At 39.0% G+C, this 22,121-nt stretch overlaps 1 protein-coding gene across 2 annotated transcripts in view; it reads left to right on the forward strand.

Moving 5' to 3' along the window:
- The window catches only part of LOC124775824 (graves disease carrier protein-like), a 186,694-nt gene extending 180,651 nt beyond the window's left edge, over window positions 1–6,043 (forward strand). For both annotated transcript variants that reach the window (XM_047250658.1, XM_047250657.1), the window contains 2 exons: window positions 99–277; window positions 5,088–6,043. In XM_047250658.1, the coding sequence (XP_047106614.1) occupies window positions 99–273 (175 nt within the window). In that variant the 3' untranslated portion in view covers window positions 274–277; window positions 5,088–6,043. The remainder of the gene's footprint in view (window positions 1–98; window positions 278–5,087) is intronic.
- Window positions 6,044–22,121: the final 16,078 nt, after the last annotated feature.

The following is a 22,121-nucleotide window of genomic DNA, read 5'->3' on the forward strand; positions in this document are numbered from 1 at the left end:
TAACCCAGAGGATTAATATTAATATCATTTTTTTGCTTTTAATCACTGTGTGTCTCAAAAACACAAGTATGCTTTAATGCTAAGTAATTATTTTGCAGGATGGGCATGAGCAAGACACTTTTGCTCATATATCGAGAAAACGGTATACTCCGTGGCCTATACCGTGGCATGAGCATTAACTATATGCGAGCCATACCTATGGTTGCTGTATCGTTTGCAACATATGAGCTCATGAAACAGACACTTGGGCTTGATACTGGATTGAAATTGTAAACTGGTGAGTAAAGTGTTACACACACACACACACACACACACACACACACACACACACACACACACACTGATATTATTTGTGAGTGAGGGGCACAAGTCTTACTGCATTTCCAGTTGTTTTAAAATGACAATCACAATTTATGTTAATACCGATACACTTTATAATGTGGACATTTAGGGAGAAGAAGAAGAAGCAGTCAATCTTATGACAATTCACACAGTTTTTTGTGTTGGTAGACACTATTTTTTGTTGTTGTGATCTTCAGTTCAAAGGTTGGTTATATGCAGCTCTCCATGGTATTCTATCCTGTGAAAGCCTCTTCATCTCTGGATAACTACTGAAACTTACATCCTCCTGAATCTGTTTACTGTATGCATCTCTCAATCTCCCTCTATGATTTTTAACCTGCACACTTCCCTCCAGCACTAAATTTGTGACCCCTTGATGTATCAGAACATGTTCTCTCAATTGATCCCTTCATTTAGTCGAGTTGTGACACAAATTTATTGTCTCTCCACTTCTGTTCAGTACCTCCTCATTAATTACACAGTCTAATCTTCAGCATTTTTCTGGAGCACCACATTTCAAAAGGCTCCATTCTTTACTTGTCTAAACTATTTATTGTCCATGTTTCCCTTCCATACATGGCTACACTCCACACAAATGCCTTCAGAAAGTACTTCCAAACACTTAAATCTATATTTGATATTAACCAAATTTCTCTTCTTCAGAATGCTTTTCTTGCCCTCACCAGTCTACATTTTATATCCACTCTTCTTCGATCATCATCAGTTATTTTGCTGCCCAGATAACAAAACTATCACAACTTTCAGTGTATCAATTCCTAATCTAATTTCCTCAGCATCACCTGCTTTAATTTGATTACATTCCATTATACCTGTTATGCTTTTGTTAATGTTCATTTTATGTCTGCGTTTCAAGATGCTGTCTATTCCATTCAACTGCTCTTCCACTCCTTTGCCACCTCTGACAGAATTACAAAGTCATCGGCAAACCAATGCAAGTTTTTACTTCTTCTCCCTGAACTGTAATTCCTGCTCCAAATGTTTTTTGGTTCCCTTTACTGCTTGCTCACTGTACAGATTGAATAACATCAGTGATAGACTACAACCCTGTCTCACTCCTTTCTCAACCGCTGCTTCCCTTTCACTCTTGACTCTTATAACTGGCATCCGATTTCTGTACAAGTTGTAGAGAGCTTTTTGTGTGCCCCTGCAGGTCCTGGGGTTAGAATAGGCCCAAGGTATTCCTGCCTGTTGTAAGAGACATACATTTTGGCCTTTGTGTAATGGTCCCTGTAGGGTTTGACCTCCATTTTTCCAAATTTTCCTGAAGAGCAAGCCAATTGGGGAAGGACGCCTTACATGGTGCATTGTGTCCATCATGCATTGAGAGATTCAGCATCATTTATCATCATGGCTTTGCAGTTCCCCTCATTCTCCATCTCTTGGGCGAGGACACCATCCTGGGTGGACTTCCTCCATCCCCTATGCAGTGTCATTTTGTGCACCGATGATGACACTGGGCTTCTCTGCACCTCATATCTGACACGGTAGCCAGTCTGTTGTGGTGGGGCCACCTTGTACCCTGTTAATTGTAGCCCCCCTGACTACACAGGGATCACTCTGCCAATGCCTGTGCCATTCACTCCACACGAATGCTAAGGAGTAGAGGCCCGTCACCCTGGGGCATCAGGACTCCTGGCAATGGCCATCCTGCCAGGTGGCCTTTGCTGCGCCAGGGTGGCGCACATGGGGAGGGCCCCTGGTCGGAATGGGTGGCATCTGGGCAGATGACACGCCATGAAGTGTACTACACCGTCACTTGCTGGTGGTCAAACACCAGCATCCTATAAGCGTTCAACAGCTTAATTTAATGCACAAAAGTATAATGCCCAAACATTCCCCTCCCTGACCCACACCATGAGAGGAACACCAGGCTAAGTATTGCAGCAGATCTTATTCACCCCGGTACATAGTGTGTATGAGAGAGGATGGGGAATCCTTCATGTCAATGAAGCTTCAGCTTTTGTGGAGCATTTAGAGGACAAGTTTGGAGAGGTGGAGGGATTGTCCAAAATGTGATCTGGGTCAGTCCTGTCAAAAACAGCATCCTCTACCCAGTCTATGGGCATTACTCGCCCTTGACAAGCTGGGGGATGTTTCCAACACACCCCCTAAGAGCTTAAATGTGGTCCATGGTATTATATTCCACAGGGACCTTCTTTTGCAGTCTGATGACGAGCTGCATGCTGATTTAGAGTGATGAGGTGTTCATTTCATCTGGCGCGTTCATCGGAGTCTGAGGGATAGTCAGGTTACCACCAGTGCCTTCATCTTGGCCTTCGAGTGTGACACATTACCCAAGATGGTCAAGATGATGGTGTACTGCTGTGATGTCAAGCCACATATACCTGCCCCGATGCGATGCTTTAAGTGCTGGAAGTTCGGGCATATGACTTCCCACTGTACTTCCAGCATCACCTGTCGAGATTGTGAATGTCCATCCCATCCCAATACTCCATGTGCCCCACCTCCCATCTGTGTCAACTGCAGTAAGCAACATTCCCCTTGCTCACTGGACTGCAGGATTCTCCAAAAAGAACAGAAAATCATGGAATACAAGATCCTGGACTGACTGACCTACTCTGAGGCTAAGAGGAAATATGAAACGCTCCATCCCGTGTGCATGACATCAACTTAAGCTGCCAATATAACTACTGTTCCAGCCCCATCCATTCTGCCAATTCCAGTTGGCTCTCAGAGATGTAAGACTATACCTGCCCCTTGATGGTGGGGGACACTTCTCTCCTTGTTGCTCCCACACCACCTAACTTGGGAGCAATGCCCCCACAACTGTTGGGGACATTAGTCCCCACTTCTCAGCTGGAAAAGCATCATTCTTCTTCGACTTCTCTTGCTAGGAAGGGGTCCCTTGGTTCCCTCCCTTCCCACGCTCTTAACAGTGGCAAAGCAGACACCTGCCAGTGGCTGAAGAACCCACAGGTAACTGGTTGTAGGGCTTCACGGTCCTTCTCAGTCAAGCTCTCCCAGCTAGAAGAAACCTAAGGAGCAGTGAGAGAAACCCAAAAAGAAGAAGACCCCCAAGAACCCAGACATTATGCTGGCACCCACACCACTGCTACCTACAAGCTTTGTGTCTGTGGATGAGGTGGAGATTCTGGCACCCCCTGAGGACCTAGATCTCACTGGACCCTCAGACACAATGGATAGTGATTGAATGGGTACTCAGCCGGTGGCAGCAGGTGACCCAGAGGCATAAACTGGCTCCTTAAGCATTTTATGTCTTCCCAGCCTCACAATAACATCATCCTCCAGTGGAATTGTGGTGATTTTTTCCACCACCTGGCTGAGCTACAGCAGCTGTTAAGCTTTCTACATTGCCCTGCAGGAAACCTGGTTCCCACCCTTGGCAGGTTTAGTGGATATTACAAGAACCATAGGGAATATAATAGAGTATCAGGTGGAGTTTGTGTATATGTCCTGAACTCAGTATGTAGTAAACCTGTGCCCCTTCAAACTCCTCTTGAAGCTGTGGCTGTCAGGATAATGATGCAAAAATAAACTGTCTGCAACATATTTCTTCCTCCAGATGGTGCAGTACCACTGAATGTATTGGCTGCACTGATTCGTCAACTCCCTAAACCTTTCGTATTTTTGGGAGACTTTAACACCCATGGGGTGGCACAGTGCTTACTGGCCGAGGGAGAGATGTAAAAAAATTTACTGTCACAACTCGACCTCTGCCTCCTAAATACTGGGTCCGCCACACATTTCAGTGTAGCTCATGGTACTTACTTGGCCATTGACTTATCCCTCTGAAGCCCAGGACTTCTCCCATCTGTCCACTGGAGAGCCCATGATGACTTGTGTCGTAGTGACCAGTTTCCCATCTTCCAGTCACTCCCTCTGCATCATGCTAATGGATGCCTATCCAGATGGGCTTTAAAAAAGGCAGACTGGGAAGCTTTCACCTCTGCTTTCACTGTTGAATCTCTCCCACATGGTACCATTGATGTGGTAGTTGAGTGGGCCACTAGAACAATTGTTTCTGTGGCAGAAAACATGATCTCTTGTTCCTTAGGGTGCCCCCGGTGAAATACAGCGCCTCGGTGGTCTTCAGAAATCGCTGAGGCCATTAAAGAGCATAGGTGGGCTCCACAGCAACATAAGCAACACCCTTCCCTAGAGCACCTAATAGCTTTTAAACAGCTCCATGCCCGCATTCGCCAGCTTGTAAAAAGACAGAAACAGGAGTATTGAGAGAGGTATGTTTCGACCATTGGGTACCATGCATCACCTTCCCAAGTCCGGATGCACAGCTCACACTCATTAATTTCATTTGGTTAGAAATGAAATACTCTCCAACTATTTATCTCAGTGCTGTCACTCTTGGGAAGGCACATTCTCAGGTGTTAAATTGTAGTCAGTGCTTATTGTTCCTCACACTAAAATACTGAGTATGGTAGTTTTCCAGTTATGGGAAACTCTGCAGATGTTAGTGTCTATTTCATGTTGTCTTCCAAATAACTGGTCTGAGAGCTAAATGAGAGGACAATCATATTTCTTATTTCCCTCTTACATTATGCACAAATTAAAACACGTAAAAAAAACATTTTAAAAATAACTGAATCATCATTTTAATTTCTCTGTATTTCATTTGGTCATATGACTCTCAATATGTATATTTAATATAATTTAATCAAGCATCACAATAATGTATTATGTAATGACACTAGATTCTGATTTGGCACATTCTTTTTTTTTTTCAGATTTTTCGAGATGATGTGGCGAACATTGTCCATTCCATAAATGTTGTTTGATGGTTAACAGAGGTTAATGCCATACAAATCTATAATTATTTATTAAAATTATTTTAGTGTCCAAGCAGTTTCCTTATTTATTCTTTAAATCTGAAATAGTTGTGAGAGCATAATAGTAAATTCTTGGGAACAACACTTGACTGCAAAGAAGGGGTAAAAAATGCTTTGATTGCAGTATTTTCTGCAAGTTTCCAGAATTTCTCATTAGAAATTAAAGACAGTACTATTCCTCAATTCTTTATGGCAGTGAATCAGTTTTTTATTGTCAATATGTAATAGATTTCACATTTACATAGTTACCTTTAATCATGACAATTACGTAATTTACTCCCAGGGAGCTACATTTTGTGTTAATACTTTTAAGGTCGGAACAAAAAGGCAATGTGTCTTTTATTAATGTGTGATAGGATATGCAGCTTCAGTTGAATATAGAATAATTAGTTTTTTATACTTTCTTGTTTCAGTACAGTTCTGTACATGAGATAAAGGAAAAGTAGATTTTCTTCAACTTACAATACTGCAGTGCCTCTATGAATGACATGACATACACTGTAAATTTTGTTTTATGATTGGAGTAGAACAAGTTATTTACAGAAAACCTTGGCACTCTACTCATCATGTCAGTATTATTCCTGTTATAGTTCTTTGTTTTAAATGGTACTGTGAATTGTATGACTTGTATACCAAAGATTGTTTGTGAAGGGAAAGGATGGGAGGTTACAGAAAATGATTTCTTTCCTATGTATGTAAGGCCATTACTTACTTATATTTTAATGTCATGTATTTTTGAAATGTTTATTTTTACAAAGGATGTTAAGTAAAATGTGTTACTTTTCCTTTGTACACTAGAGTATGTGACATCTATTTTCAGAAGGTGAAAGAATAATATTTTATGTATGAAGATACTGATGTTTATTTGCTTTTTATTAAATGATTCTTAAATTTATTTGTCCATTGACACCAGTAGATCATCCTCATCTGTAAGGTTAGCTAAGAAGGAAACAATGAGATTTCACAGAATCACAAATGCTTACTTAGTTACAAATTCACAATCAATATACATGATGAGCAATAGAAATATGTTTACAAAGGACATACATTAGATGAAAAATTCAGTTGTTTCCTATAACTTTTCTTAAACCACTATGATCTAGTTGTCCTTTACAATGTGCCAAGGATAACTACAGTAGAAACCCAGACGAAGAGTAGGTAACCATCTGAAATTGAAGTTTCATGTGCCAGGAGAAGAGAGCTTTAATGAACACAAAGCACTACCAGTGGCTCAAATTGCAGCAAAAATGCACCACAAACAGTACTGCAAAATCCTTCACAAAAACATTTAGAAAATCAAATACTGTTCAGTCTGTTGTGAACATTAAAGTAACTGACCACTAAATTCAATAAATACTTCCCAACAGTAACTGAAACACAATGAGAGAAATTAAACTATATGAATTATGGTAGTTAGCGTACTTCATCACCAGACCCCAATTTTGCAAAAAATACTGCTAAAGATGATACAGAAATTATGATTTTACTATCTATCTGTATCCGAATCCCACTCCAGCTCCTGCCGGTCTGGGTGCTGATGAGTCCTCTCCATTTGGCCCGGTCCTCCCACCACTTTTCTTCCTCCACTTGCTGCCAGGTCACACCTCTCCTTTCTACAGATATTCTCACTCCCATTTTCCACCGTGTTCTTGGGCACCCTCTAGGTCTTTTCCCATCCATCTTTAGTTCTTCCATAATTTTGGGGAGTCTCTCCCCATGCATCCTCTTAACATGCCCATACCATCTTAATCTCTTTCTTTCAATTTCTTCTCTCATACTTTCTTGTTTGAGGTCCTTTCTAATCTCTACATTCCTTACTCTGTCCATTCTTGTTTTTCCCTTAACTGCTCTGAGAAATTTCATTTCCCCTGCTTGCAGTCTGCTCCAGTCCCTTTCTGTCATTGTCCATGTTTCTCCACCATAGGTGACAATAGGAATGTAATAATTCTTATACATAAGGAGTTTTGCTATTTCTGAAACTTCATTATTCCAAATCAGGTGTTTTATTGTTTGGTAGAAGTTGCCTCCCTTTTGTAACCTCCTATTAATTTCGTTAGCTATTCTTCCATCCCTAGATATTTCACTCCCTAGATAAGTGAAACTTTCTACCACTTTGAGGGGCTCTCCATTCAAGGCAATATTTCTGTTGATTCCTTTCTCTCTTCCAAATACCATTACTTCACTTTTATCTTTATTTATTTTTAATCCATACCTTTTCATTATTTCCTTCCACGCATCAAGCTGTAATTGTACATCTACCTCTTTATCACCCCATATTACCATATCATCTGCAAAAATCATATTTTTGTCTTTTTCTTTTACTATATCTTTAACTGCCCTATTCATTCCCTCTATCACAACATTTAAAAGTGCAGGAGATAGAATACTTCCTTGCTTAAGTCCTTGCCTTATTTCGAAGTATTCAGAGTTCCCCAATGGTGTTCTAATTCTACAATTGTGTCCTCTGTACATTGTCTTTATAACATTAATGTATCCATCTTCTATATCTATCTTCTTCATTTCTTCCCAGAGTCTTTCCCTGTCAACTGCGTCATACGCCTTTTCTATGTCTATAAAAACCATTATCACCCTTTTGTTATACTCCCAACTTTTTTCCATCAGTTGACGGATAGAAAATATCAGGTCAATCGTGCTTCTTCCTTCCTAAACCCATGCTGTTCTTCACTCGGCTCCTTTTCTATCTTTTCGCTTATTTGATTTAGTAAAATTCTTTCAATAATCTTGGCTTTATGACTCATAAGGATTATTCCTCTGTAGTTTTTACAGTCTTTTATTGCCTTTCTTGAAGATGGGAACAATGTCTCTTGTTCTCCAGTCGTCAGGTATTGTACTATTTCTCCACACGCTTGATAGTACTCTATGCAGCCACTGCATTCCCACTGGACCTGCTGCTCTTATCATGTCCACTGATACTTCATCAGGTCCTGGGGCTTCCCCCCCATTCATCTTCTTCACAGCTTTTTCCATTTCTTTCCATGTAATTTGTCCTAATTCTGCTTCCCAACTTCTCTCAATTTCTCCATTATTTGTTGTTTCCTCATGTACCTGCTCCTCAGCGTTTAACAGCTTCTTAAAATGTTCTTTCCAGAGATCTTTTATATTCCCTGGATCTTCAATAATGGTACAGTCCTCTGTTTCCATCTTTACTGGTACTTCCAGAAGCCTTCCTTTCCTTTTTCATCATTTTATAGAACATTTTCTTATTGCTCTTCACATCTTCTTCAAGTTTTTTTTGTAAACTCTTCCCATGCCTTTTTCTTTGCTATTTCCACTATTTCTTTGCACTTCTTCTTTTCCTCTATATATCTTTTATGGTCTTCATCATTTTTAGTAAAAACTTGTCTGTCTTATTTTTTCCTTTCCAGATCTTCTGCCACGTACTTTTTGTGCTGCTTCGAGTAAAGTGTCTTTGAATAAATTCCATTCTTTTTCTACATCGCAGTAAACTTCTTTTGGAAATTTTTGTGTGATTAATTCTCTGTACTTCTCAGCACATTCACTCTCCTTCAGTTTCCAATACCGTATCCTCATCACTTTCTTCTGTTTTCTATTTTTCACACACTGATTCATTTTCCATTGTCCCACCAGTAATATATGGTCTCCATCTGCACTCTCACTTGGAATTACCTTCACATTTGTTACTTTCTCTCCCCATCCCCTATCTACTAGAATATAATCAATTACACTCTTGGTTCTTCCATCCCAACTGTATCTGGTGATAACATGACTTTCTCTCTTCATAAACCAGCTGTTTGCTATTTTCATTCCATTCCTCTGGCACAAATCCAGGAGTCTTTCCCCTTCTTCATTTCTGCCTCCATATCCAAAACATCCCAATACTTGCTCAAATCCCTTTCTGTCTTTGCCTACCTGTGCATTAAAATCTCCCATCACTATATTAGCACTCTCTATATGGTTTTCTAACACATTTTCAAAGTCCATCTTCTCTTCTTCACTACATCCCACTTGAGGTGCATAAATCTGGATTACTTTTAGTGTTTCTTTTTGGAATCTCAGGTTTAAGATTATGATCCTGTCTGCTATATATCTCACATTTTCAATACAGCTTTGCACATTCTTATTCACCATCACTGCCACACCATTTCTTCCAGACCTGTTATTCCCACTCCAGTACAGTTTTCCTCCTCCTCTCAGATTCTTCTCACCTTTTCCCTTCCACTTTGTTTTGCTTAATCCCAATATATCTAACTTCCTCTCTGTTAGTACATCTGTCATTTCTTCCATTTTTCCATTGAGGGTTAATATATTAAGGGTGCCAATATTTAGGTTATTTTTTAGTCCAGTTGGTTTCATCTTCTTGTACTGATGAACATTGTCAGGTCTCCTATCATTTGCACCAGTACTTGAAGAAGCAGTGGGGTCAAATCCTGAGTGGTTCATTCCGAGGCTCTTCTGTGTTTTGAAAGCAATATATGATTTTACTAAAAACTGTAATTCTTCTGGTAATAATGGTATTTTTCAAGTTGGATGGGAAATTGTCATCAAAGAGATAGCCAAATTGTCGAGAATCTTGTAAAGAATTTCAAAGTGGTGAACTATATTGCCCAATCTTGACAGACAAGGCAAATCATCCTTCTGTTAGTGCATGAACTACACCTTATCAAGTATCAAACCTTGTATCAACTAAGCACAGCTGATAGGGTGTCAAACATATTTGCTCTATGCACAGGTCAGTCACAGTAGTGGACGTGTTTTCAAAATCACTGCAGGTTAGCTGAGCGTGTAGAGTGTGGATTATTTTTGCAATTTTAAAGCATGTAACATTGTAACATTTACCAGTTATCCCCACAGGCTTTGAGGATCTCTCCTGCAGCAGAAGAGGGAACACTGAGCAAATAAATATTTTTCGCCACAGTCAGCTCACAAGCCTTCACAACAAAAAATGTGTTAGTGAAGATAATCGAAATCATGCTGTAAGACGTCCAGAAAAAGAGTTGTTTTTAATGATGAAACTGGTTTAACATCCTTATATCTGCTGGGAGGTGTTGTCTGGTGTCAAAAGAATACAGAACTGTAGACCAAAAATGTATGGTAACTCCAACTGAAAAACATGTGAGTGAGTCAGTGTTGGTGCATAATAAGTTTTGCTGGTGTAGGAAACCTCCATGTCACTGAAGGAGTTCTTGGGAACATAAAATATTGATATACTGAAGGGAAACTTGCAAGAAATGCAAAGCTGCTGGTCCCCACTCTATCCATCACATGAAATCAATTACAATGAATTTTCCCAGTCATTCTGGCACAGGAGACCAATAATGTCAATGGTTTTAAAAATTGTGATGGAATGTCCTGCTCAGAAGATGTGTCATGACAAAATATAACTGGCCCTGGACAATGAACTGTATCAGTTCATACAGGAGGAGGCCACTGTAACCACAGCTGAAAGTTAGTTCTGTACACTTAATAGTTACTTTACAACATGATATGGCACCATACCCACTAAACCTTTAGCTTAACTGATTCTAGCACAGAAGCCCACTCAATTATTGAAATGTTATACAGAATCAACAGCTGTATACTGTGAGAGGTGGAGCACTGGCTTTTTTTTTAAGTATATGGTTTTCTCCTCATTGTGCATATCCATATAAAATAATTTAGCTGTAATTCCAATAATTATCAATGTGAGAGCTTAGAACCAGTTATAATTTGTTGTTAGTATAGTTTATAGAAGTAGGTTGCAGTGGCTGCTTGTGATAACTGTTAATGCATAACTTAAAAGGGCCCTCCTTCACATTGGGTTTTAGAATCGAAAACAAAGATAGAGTGTGTGTGTGTGTGTGTGTGTGTGTGTGTGTGTGTGTGTGTGAGAGAGAGAGAGAGAGAGAGAGAGAGAGAGAGAGAGAGAGAGAGAGAATCATGCACGGAATTGTTAATCTGTCAAGAGGGCTAACAAGTAATTTTATTTTTAAACTTGCACCTACAGATCTCTGCTACTAGACTTTTCCAAAAAAATTGCCAACATGACAGGGAACCAAAAATGAGAAAAGTGCTTAAAATATGCACTGGTAATGCCAGCAAAGGAAAACAACTTAAGCAGTAATTTCAGATAGTATTGTAAAATTTGAAACTGTCTAGACTTATGCACAAAAAATCACATTTTTACACTATAAATAAGGAATCAAATTACAAAATGAAATCCTTGAAGAACACCAAAAGCAGATTTAAAAATTGAGAAAGTGAAAAATTAGCAGTTTCAGAGCACAGTCTCACAAATAAACAGAGGAATGTATACACCTGAAGATGGTAAGAGGAGTCTGTACTGAAATATTGTGGTGGCATGTTATTGACATCTGGCGTTTCACATGAAATTTCATGGAACAGTCTATACACCAGGAAAATTTTAAATTTCACAAACACGGTATAATGTTTGATGAAACTAAAACATTATCTCATACTTCTACAGACTGGGATTCTATTACTAAAGAAGTAGTATAAATCAGAATGTGAGAGAACAACTTCAACTAGGACAGTGGCTATAATATTGTTGGTGGAAGGAAGTGAGATGTTGGTGAGAAGAGACAGAAAAACGTGCTGGATTTTTTAGGTTACTGCGAGATCTGCAGCACTAAGAGTGCAGACATGGACACAGTCTGTGTCTGCATGCCTTGACAATGACCTACACTGATCACTCACAAGCCATCTGTGGATATAAACAGTCATCATAACAGTCAGATTTTCCTGATGAAGTGATGTTGGATTTCATCAGTTGAACATACATAGTTTATAAAAGAAGGAATACTGAATTTCTCTTGATAAAGAGGGATATCAAAATATTCTAGGAACATCGTCCCTGTAATTGGCTGACTGTCCTGAAAATAAGGTGCATATGCAAAATCAACCTCATATAGCAGGTGTCCCACCTAACAGTTGTTGGGAATATTTTCTCTGATTTTTAGCAGATATCTGCAATTTCCTTTTTTCAAAGTGTAGCAGGAGTTAACCCAGACAGATACTGATCATCACTTCTTTTATGAGATGCCCAATGTCTACAGAAAGATTCAGTTCATTTCTCATCACAAGAAAATGATTTTAAAGTAGAATTCTGTGTACCCTTGTGATAGAGCAGTCCCAAGTAAGTCTAGTGTGATATTTGTTTTATTGACACATATTAGCAGAGACTGTAAAACATGAAGAATATCCAGTACTCCAGCAGTGACAGCATTGCCCTGGCCTGCACTGACTTATATTGCCATGCGACAGTGCTGCTTGTCTGTACTGGAGTATTGTGTATTTTTTGTCCTTTACTGACTCTGTCAATACATATCAATAAAACGAGTATCACACTAGAGTAATTTGGGATCACTCTACTGAATGGGTGTGTAAAATGTTGCTTTAAAGTAATTTGGCTTGTAATGAGAAACAAACAGATGCTTTCCATCAACACTTGGCATTGTTTGAGACAGACATGATGAGCTGTTTTGGTTTGAGCTGATCACACACACACACACACACACACACACACACACACATTACTTTCAAAGTAAATTTCCTTTTAAGCAAGACGAATTATGTTACACATGAGAATGTGAGATGAATTTCTTAAATTGTGGAGCATTTTGAATCTCATTCTAAACTTAACACTATGAGGACCAACCACTTGGAAAATTGTTGGGTCCAGAAGACCAGCCATTTATGCCATCATTTAAATTTTTTTCTAGCACATCAGTGCTTCATATATCTTAAAGGGTAACACAGGCTAAGAAAAGACCAACCTTCATGGATAGTTTTTCATATTTATTTCAGTTTTTTTGTAGATTATAATTTATGCAATAATCATTTTAAAAAGCATAATTATTCTTCAAGGAAAGGTGCAAGGTGAGCTCTTGATCAATGCCATATGCACCCACGAAATTTTTTGTGCACAGCAGTGAAATTGCTCCACATGTTGCAGACACATACTGACTGCTCAAGTGTGAAGGTAAGTGTTCTAAAAACATAATAATCTGAGGAAAACTAAACAACAAATGATGATATTACAGAAACTAGCAGAGAGTGATCATAAAAACATGCAATTGCACATGCTGCATTACAAGGGCGTCTTTTAACACATGTGACCGTAACACTCACACTACTCACTTGCCTCTGCGTATACTGTAGTTGGAAATATTGTTCACATAAAGTGCCAAAAACCTTTTTCAAAGCAAGAAAGATTATGAAGCAATGGTTCTGTCTTCAAAGTATGTCACAAGATGTAGTATACCCAAGCAGTGACCCCACATAATTTCTGGAATTGTCCACCTCAGTCGGTTTTGTGTGTGACCATGCAATTTCAAAAGCATAGGATAGCCAACTTAGATGCTGCCATCTGGGTTGTTACTAACCTGATGACCTCTTTGCAAATAAAAGATTCATAAGAGACAGATAGATGAGACCAGGAAGTGTTGGACCTCCCATTGTTCACACATGGTGACAATGATTGGTAACCACACATTCGGCATCCAGATGATTCGCTAAAGTCTCTCGTGCATTTCAATGACCGGCTCTTGTTGTTATGAACTCAGAGGAGCAGGGTTGTGACCCAACAGTGACCTGTCCATTTTGCAACTCCTGGAAGGCTGATGTTATTGAGTATTGTAAGGTTTCATCAAGGTGAATGAGATAAACAGCAGTGACTGTTTGCTCACCACTGAAGTCATTAACAGTACACAAACATGAATCTAGAAAGCAGATGAGTGTTGAACCATTCTCTTCACAAATGAGTTCTGGTGTAGATTAAAAAAATAATATCACCCACATTTTGATTTGTGAAGGAGTCAAAATCATTTGTTCTGTTGCAATGACTGAACCCGCAAGTATGACATGAAAAACAAGTCATTTTTGGCTCTGGTCATCTTTATCCTGATGCAGTAGGTCATGGCACTACTGTACAATGACACAGCAGCTGACATCACAAGATCATCTCCTGGACAAATCAGCAGATAGTCAGATAATGATGTGCCAACTTAATAGCTGGTTTAAAGTCATGTGAGGCCCATAGCACTGTGAAATGCAAGCTTCCCATTCAGCAATATGTACGCCTATTCTCATGTTTTCTAAATGTATTATAATATAAAATATGAGGATAGTGCCTAATAATTTTTTTTGTTAATTTAAATGCTCGCTTTCTCTTTCAAATAAGCCTCCCCATCATAAAACTGAAACAAAAGATGTGGTGATCTGACTACTTTAGGCAGAATAAACATTGAAACTGACCAAGTGGCTAGAGCATTGGAGCGCTTGGTTTTGCTGTGTGGGATGAATACTGCAACTTAATTACTGTTGTGTATTTCTATCACTGCTTGAGGTACCATCAAGCAGTTCACCATCATTGCAGGTGCTGTCTTGCACAGACTGTCTTGAAATTCTTTGTAAACTATAACATTTAACGTTGGAAGAGAAATGCATAGTATTATAAATTTACAAAGTTTAAATCATTGAACAGGACAAAATTTCACAGCACACTTGATAGAGAGTATGTAACACTCTTAAATGTTGTCACTCCTCAATTGAGAATGACTGATCTACAATGTGTAAGCTGGAAATTTAAAACTGTTTACATTAAGAGGGAGCAAATGGGCACACTGGCACATCTGAAAGGGCTAACCATTAAAGCATGCATGAAACCTTTACAGAAAAGTGTGGGGACGGGTACACAAATGTACTGCAAAATACTTTGACTGAAACAGAAATTGGCGAAAGGAACATGAATCAGGACTGTAAATGCAACAGTAGGTGAGCTAGATTATCATTAACTGTAATTCAAATGAATTTTGAGTGTCCAACTGTTTCATTTAGTGTTATATGTCGTTTGGTATGAGGGTATATCTTCAGATGATTTGTGGGGATATTGATACCTACTAGCATCAACTGTTTCATCTTTGGATGACACAAAAACACTAGGGCAGTGTTCCCAGGTCCTTCAAATTTTCGGAAGATGTGATTTTTTTAATCATTCCACAAAATAAGAAATTTTTGTGTAAATCTACTAAAATTTTCCAATCTTCCTGAAATTTTGAGTGAATCTTCCAAAACTTTCCAATCTTCCTTTGTTGATAGTATATGCAGCTACATAACACATACCTAGCAATTCGATCACAACCAAACATTGCATTAACAATTACTACCACTGTGCTACTACACTACTGTTTGGACACAAAGGCTGGCAAAACCATGGAAAAACAAATGCTGACCAGCCATTGTATTCAGAGTTTCACCAATTCAGTGAAGGATTACACGGGCAACAAAGTGCTAGCAGTAGCAGCTTTATTCTTCCATAGATCTCTTTTTACAAGGATATAGGACACGTCAAAGTATTTACAAATTTAGATCAATTTGAAATAAACTAATTCGTATACACATATATGTACAGACTTCTAGTTAGAGACAATCATTAGATTTACTCCTGGTATACAATACCTTTTTTACAAATAACTTATTGAATAATGTAATGCCACATTGTTCACTCATATCTCACTATCAGTCACTACACACACTATACACACATTGTTTCATAACACTACACACACACACACACACACACACACACACACACACACACACACACACACACACACACACGCACACACACACATACAAAGGCTGGGCAGTTCGTGACAGTTACCAGGTGACACAATAAGCTTGCACAAATTAGTGGAGTGCTGTGCTTGTTTGAATATAAATTGAAGTTGGATTCTGCATCTGTGGTGACAGTGCTCAAAAAGGTAAAATACACTATGAAATATGGGAAAAAGAAACAGTGTTCAGTGGTTGGCTGTGAAGCAGCAAGAAAGGTCCTTATAATGCTTACTGCTGTGCATGTGACTGTGATCTAAAAATTACATCTAGGAAAGTGATGCTGTAAAGCACGCAAGTGGTAAGAAGCATGTATGCCTAAGTAATTGTGGTGCCTAGCAAGGGCAACCCAAACTTACTGATATGTCATCAGTTAGTGGCAACTCAACATTACATGTCACAGTTAAGGCTGGTGAAATTCACCTTGGTAGTTCTAGCGCAAGCGTGACTTACCACTTCTGAGTTATTTAATATTTACTGAAACTCATCCAGGCAGTACTGGTATGTCTTGATTCCCTTGTTGCAAAAGATGTTGATTGTGGTAAACAATAGCAGCTGGAACCATAAATAATGTTACTAGCAAGGCAAGTTTGGCGAAAGTAATGTTCATGCTTGAGACAAATAAATTTACCCTCATTGTTGATAAATCAACAGTTAACGGGTGCATAAAACATTTGTGTTTGGAGTACATGTTCTGAGTAAAGGAAACAAAATAACTGATGCCTTTCTAGATTTGATTCCACTTACTGATGCTACTAGTGATAGCTCATATCAGGAGATTTTCAAGTTCTGTGACAATAATATTCCACAAAGAGAAAGTGATTGGTTTTGCAGCAGATGGATTTAGCAGCCCGTCATTCCTTATCCACTTTGTTTGTGCAAGAATGTAGTGCCTCGAGACTTTAGACGCAAATTCTAGAGACCCTCCACTTTCCACCGTCTCGAGCACCCATTATTTTACATATGAGCGTGAGACATGCGAGAGTGTCTACCTCACGCCGGTTTCTAAGGTAGCTAAGGTAGAATATTCAAAATTTCTAGGTGTATGCATTGATGAGGGGTTGAAATGGAAAAAACACACTGAGGATCTGCTGAAACGTTTGAGTTCAGCTACTTATGCCATTAGGGTCACAGCAAATTTTGGCGATATACATCTGAGTAAATTAGCTTACCACGCCTATTTTCATTCTCTGCTTTCGTATGGCATCATATTCTGGGGTAACTCATCACTGAGTAAAAGAGTGCTCATTGCACAAAAGCATGTAATCAGAATAATTGCTGGAGCTCATCCAAGATCATCCTGTAGACACTTATTTAAAGAGATAGAAATCTTCACTGTATCCTCAAAATATATATATTCACTTATGAAATTTGTTATTAACAATCCGAACGAATTCAAAAGTAATAGCAGTGTACATGGCTACAACACTTGGAGAAAGGATGATCTTCATTACTCAAGGTTAAGTCTAACTTTGGCTCAGAAGGGGGTAAATTATGCTGCCGCAAAAGTCTTTGTTCACTTACCTAATAACATCAGAAGTCTGACAGATAGCCATATAGCATTTAAAAGGAAATTAAAAGAATTTCTTAATGGCAACTCCTTCTACTCATTAGATGAATTTTTGGATATAGTAAGTGGGTAATTTCCCACCCCCCCCCCCCCCCCTCAAAAGAAATAAATAAATAAATAAAAAGAAATTGAGTGTCATGTAATATTTTGAGTAATACAATATCCTGTATAGACACCTTTTATTAACCTGACACGTTCCACATCATTACGAAGTGTCGTATTCATGATCTATGGAACAAGTACTAATCTAATCTAAACTTCCTGTGTGTGCAGAGTGGTTGTGTGTAAAGAGATTGCCACAAGGTGAATGGTTGATTGGCACAGGCAAGTTGTTGCCTTGCGCGTCACAAAAGATACATTACCAGCCCTAGGAGCAAGCACGCCTTACTCCGTGACGATGCTACGTCAGTCATTATTGTGAACAGTTGAATTGTGTAAAAGAAAAGAAAAGACACTCACTTTTTACTTACAAATGTAGACTGGCAATGGCAAGGAAAGCGTTTCTGAAGAAGAAAAATTTGTTAACATCGAGTGTAGATTTAAGTGTCAGGAAGTGGTTTTTGAAAGTATTTGTATGGAATGTAGCCATGTATGGAAGTGACACGTGGACGATAAATAGTTTAGACAAGAAGAGAATAGAAGCTTTCGAAATGTGGTGCTACAGAAGAATGCTGAAGATTAGATGGGTAGATCACATAACTAATGAGGAGGTATTGAATAGAATAGGGGAGAAGAGGAGCTGGTGGCACAACTTGACTAGAAGAAGGGATCGGTTGGTAGGACATGTTCTGAGACATCGAGGGATCACCAATTTAGTATTGGAGGGCAGCGTGGAGGGTAAAAATCGTAGAGGGAGACCAAGAGATGAGTACACTAAGCAGATTCAGAAGGATGTAGGCTGCAGTAGGTACTGGGAGATGAAGAAGCTTGCACAGGATAGAGTAGCATGGAGAGCTGCATCAAACCAGTTTCCCGACTGAAGACCACAACAACAACAACTGACTGTCTAGAGTTGCGGATGGTGGACTTGTGAGAACCTTGAGAGATTTTTGGAACTGTATTTATTGTAAAAGTAATCCATAGTTTCCGATGGATCATTGGATTTACGAAATATTATTCGTTGATGTGAAACTGTTATCCTGAGTGCATGCAATCATTTTAAGAGTAGAGAAAATTCTTCCAAACAGAATCATATCTTCGGAGAAGAAGTTGGGCAGATCGTCGCAGCCAGCTATCCTGAGGAAAAGATCGGCAACGCACCTCCCAGTAAGTCCAATGATGAAGCGGACGTGTGAGTCTTGCACACCAGCACCACTTTACTTCCTCTAGTCGCCGGAAACCGCCAGAAGATACTCCAGAGCTGTTTGTGATGAAATGCATTAAGAGGAGTTGGTGTGCCCTATCCCGACAATGTTAAATTTAGTGACTTGGCTTCCCTGTATTCCTGGAACACACAGGTCATTAAACTGTGTGTTCTGAGTCTACTGAACTACAATAATTGCATTTCAGCCACTGCTTTCGGGAATACAATTTTTTACTTACACAGCTAAAATTTTGTATACTTTATTTGGACATTATCCTAAATAATTTTAATTATATGTAACATTATGTTCTTCTTTTAGTTCAGTAAACTCAGGACATGTATGTTATTACTCCTGAAAATTTGAATACTCTACTTGAAGTGGTTTGTGAGTTTAAGGGAAAAATGCAACAGAAAATGTAAATTTTCAGGAACAGCTTCTAAAGTTTCAAAAGACTGTAACTCACTTAACATATGCTCAATTTTTAATATCTAGTCGCTCAGAAGCACCCTGTACCATACTGTATATCATCCTCTTGATTTTTTTCCAAGTTTTTTCTTCTCTCTGGACTCCTTAGTGGCCAACTGTGCTGCATACTCTTCTTTATCAATGCGAACATAGTCCATCTGTTCAAGTTCTCTGATGCATTTTGCTCCTGGATTAATTCCCATATGCTATAGCACTTTTCACCCTACCAATGTTGGCATCATTAAAAGCAATAACAGCATTACTGACCCCCTACTTTAGTGTCTTCATTCCAACAACAACTTTTTTGGTAAGCAAGTCCATATAAGATTATTGAACGACTCATTGGGATTTTGAGTCTGACCATGCAGATACTTCTTCAGTAATTCAGGATTTGCCAGGTCTCTCTAAACAGGTTGTTTGATATCCATGACTACTTCTGGGATGGAATGTTTATGGCTGTATGACCTGTTTGAGTTCTGAGCATTGCGGTAATTGCACCATGAATCAGGTCCAGGAGGGCAACGATAGTGTACTGGTTTTTCATCAGTTGACAGTCTGTGGAAGAAGGTAGCCCATACTACCTTCTTCATTTTCAGCAAGTCCTCAGTATTATTTCTAATAGCCATCACATAATACTGCTGTAGTTCATCAACCATTTTGTTTGTCAGTCTGCCTTTTATAGTTTTACCATCAGAAAGTTTCTTTTCTCTCATACTTTGTTTCAACTTCCTCAATCTGGTGCACATCCTCTTCTGGACATGATCAACACATTCTAGTTTTGTTATAATCTTCTCACCATAAGGCTGAGTGGCTACTACGCTATTATATGCTTTTGAGTCTCCATCACCTAAGAACTTAGTGTAACACACTCCCCTTTCGTTCATAGATCAACTAAAAATTTCAATAGCTGCAGAGGCCTCCATACCACCACTTGTTCCTTCATAATTCCTGTCACAGATATGCCCTTCTTCATTCCGTGATTTTCACTTATAACAATGTTTGGTTCAAATCTGGAAATATATTACGTTTCCAGTATCCACACTTGTCACCGTAGCAACAGAATTCTTAGAACTGTCGCCATGGTTCTGCCAAGTGTCATTAAAAGCTACTGGTATGTCAGTCATATCATTTATGGAAATACGGAATCGACCGATCCCGCCCATCTGCTTTGACCCATGACGTCACAAATATGGCGGAAACGAGCATAAACCACGATTCCAATATGGCGCATATAAAGTCGGTACGTACACATTATGAGGACGAAAATACATCGAAAAACGAACACACACACTTTCCACGAAAAGCCTAATGACACTAACGGGACAAGCATGGGAAATGGGGTGTTTTTGGTTGGGGGCAAACTAAATATAAACAAATTTAGACACCCACCCCCATACAAAACCACACAAAACGACGAAAAAAACCAACACCACAAAACTCCCCAAATACCACTAAACACAATATCATCTTCAATCGGACACTTCCCTTGACCGATAGCTCAGCAGCAGCTCCCGATCCCATAAATTAGGATCAAACACTTCCCTTGGCCTATATAGCTCAAAAACATCTCCCGATACCGATATCAACATACACAGCCACACATTGGGATCGAACACTTCCCATTACGTGCGCACTGTTAATTTTATCCGTCATATCCATTTCTGAACAAAAACAACAACCGATTAATTTTACTAAAATTACCACACGATGTACAGCGAACAACACTAAATTAACCTTCACACAAAATCGTTAACTCACTGAAATGAATTCCACTACAAATACAGCCGACACTCGAACAATTCTGGATAATGAGCGAAAGCAAACTGAGCCCATTACATCACACAAACGAAAACGCTGAACATACCACCAGAGAGCACAACAAACCACAACACGACGACATCTACAAACACGCCAAACTCACAAACCAAACTCCGCGCCGTCATGACGTCACATACGACAACACCCTTACGTCACTGGTCAAAGCCGACGCGTGGTATCGGACGCTTCTGTCGACCCGCTACCTTGACACCTTCAATCTTCTAAATTTTAATCAACATAGTTTTCGTACAGGTTACAGCAGAGCAGGCCTATATGGAAGAAATTATTAGAAATTTAGACAATAACAAATGTGTGGTAGGAATCAACCCGGATCTTTCCAAGACCTTTGATACGGTATATCATCAAATTCTCCTTGACAAACTGGAGGCAATAGGGGAGAGTGGGGGAAATACACGCACCTAAGGAAAAATCGATGTGAACCATTCGTTACGTCATTAAAACCTACGAAAATAAGTTCATACCATACAATGGACATTTCTCCCCATATTCCAATCGTCTGTAAATAGTTATAAACAGTAACTTAATTTTGAATATTAAAATTAAAAAAGTGCAAATGCGTGGTGTTCCCCACTCCTGAGGGTAATGACACGCAAAGTACTGGGTAATAACACGTAAAACAAACAAACCATAAAAATGTACAATAATTGCTATTTTTATTTGCTTATTAGTTACTACAAATAGTAAACAGTATATTTAAGAACGAAATAATGTAATTCTACAAACATCTCTTATAATTTTCGTTCTTTACATCTTTATTGGTGTGAAAAGAGTTCATTTTCTCATACAGCAAAGATCGCACTTGTAACCTTTTGGAGTGTTCCAGCCACTACATTGTTCATGGCTCCATCTGCTACAAGAAATACATCGGTACCTCAGTTCTCCATCTTTCCCAAACTCTCCACAAACTAAACAGACATCTTCTGAAATCGCCAATGGATCAATATCATCCATTTCATCGTCATCACAAATGTTCTGCAAGTCCAGATTTAGGTCATCCTCGCTGCTACTTTCACTTTCTTGGTGGTGTTTCTTCTTACATAATGTCTGTTTCTTCTTTGAGACTTTTAAGTTGCAGATTTCTGCACTTATCTGCTTTATCCTTAAGATTTCTTTTCTTGTTTCCTTCAGCTTTCTTTTTCATGGCTTCTTTTTGTTTCTTTA

This window comes from Schistocerca piceifrons, chromosome 2, assembly GCF_021461385.2.
Source record: "Schistocerca piceifrons isolate TAMUIC-IGC-003096 chromosome 2, iqSchPice1.1, whole genome shotgun sequence".
NCBI classification, from domain to species: domain Eukaryota; kingdom Metazoa; phylum Arthropoda; class Insecta; order Orthoptera; family Acrididae; genus Schistocerca; species Schistocerca piceifrons.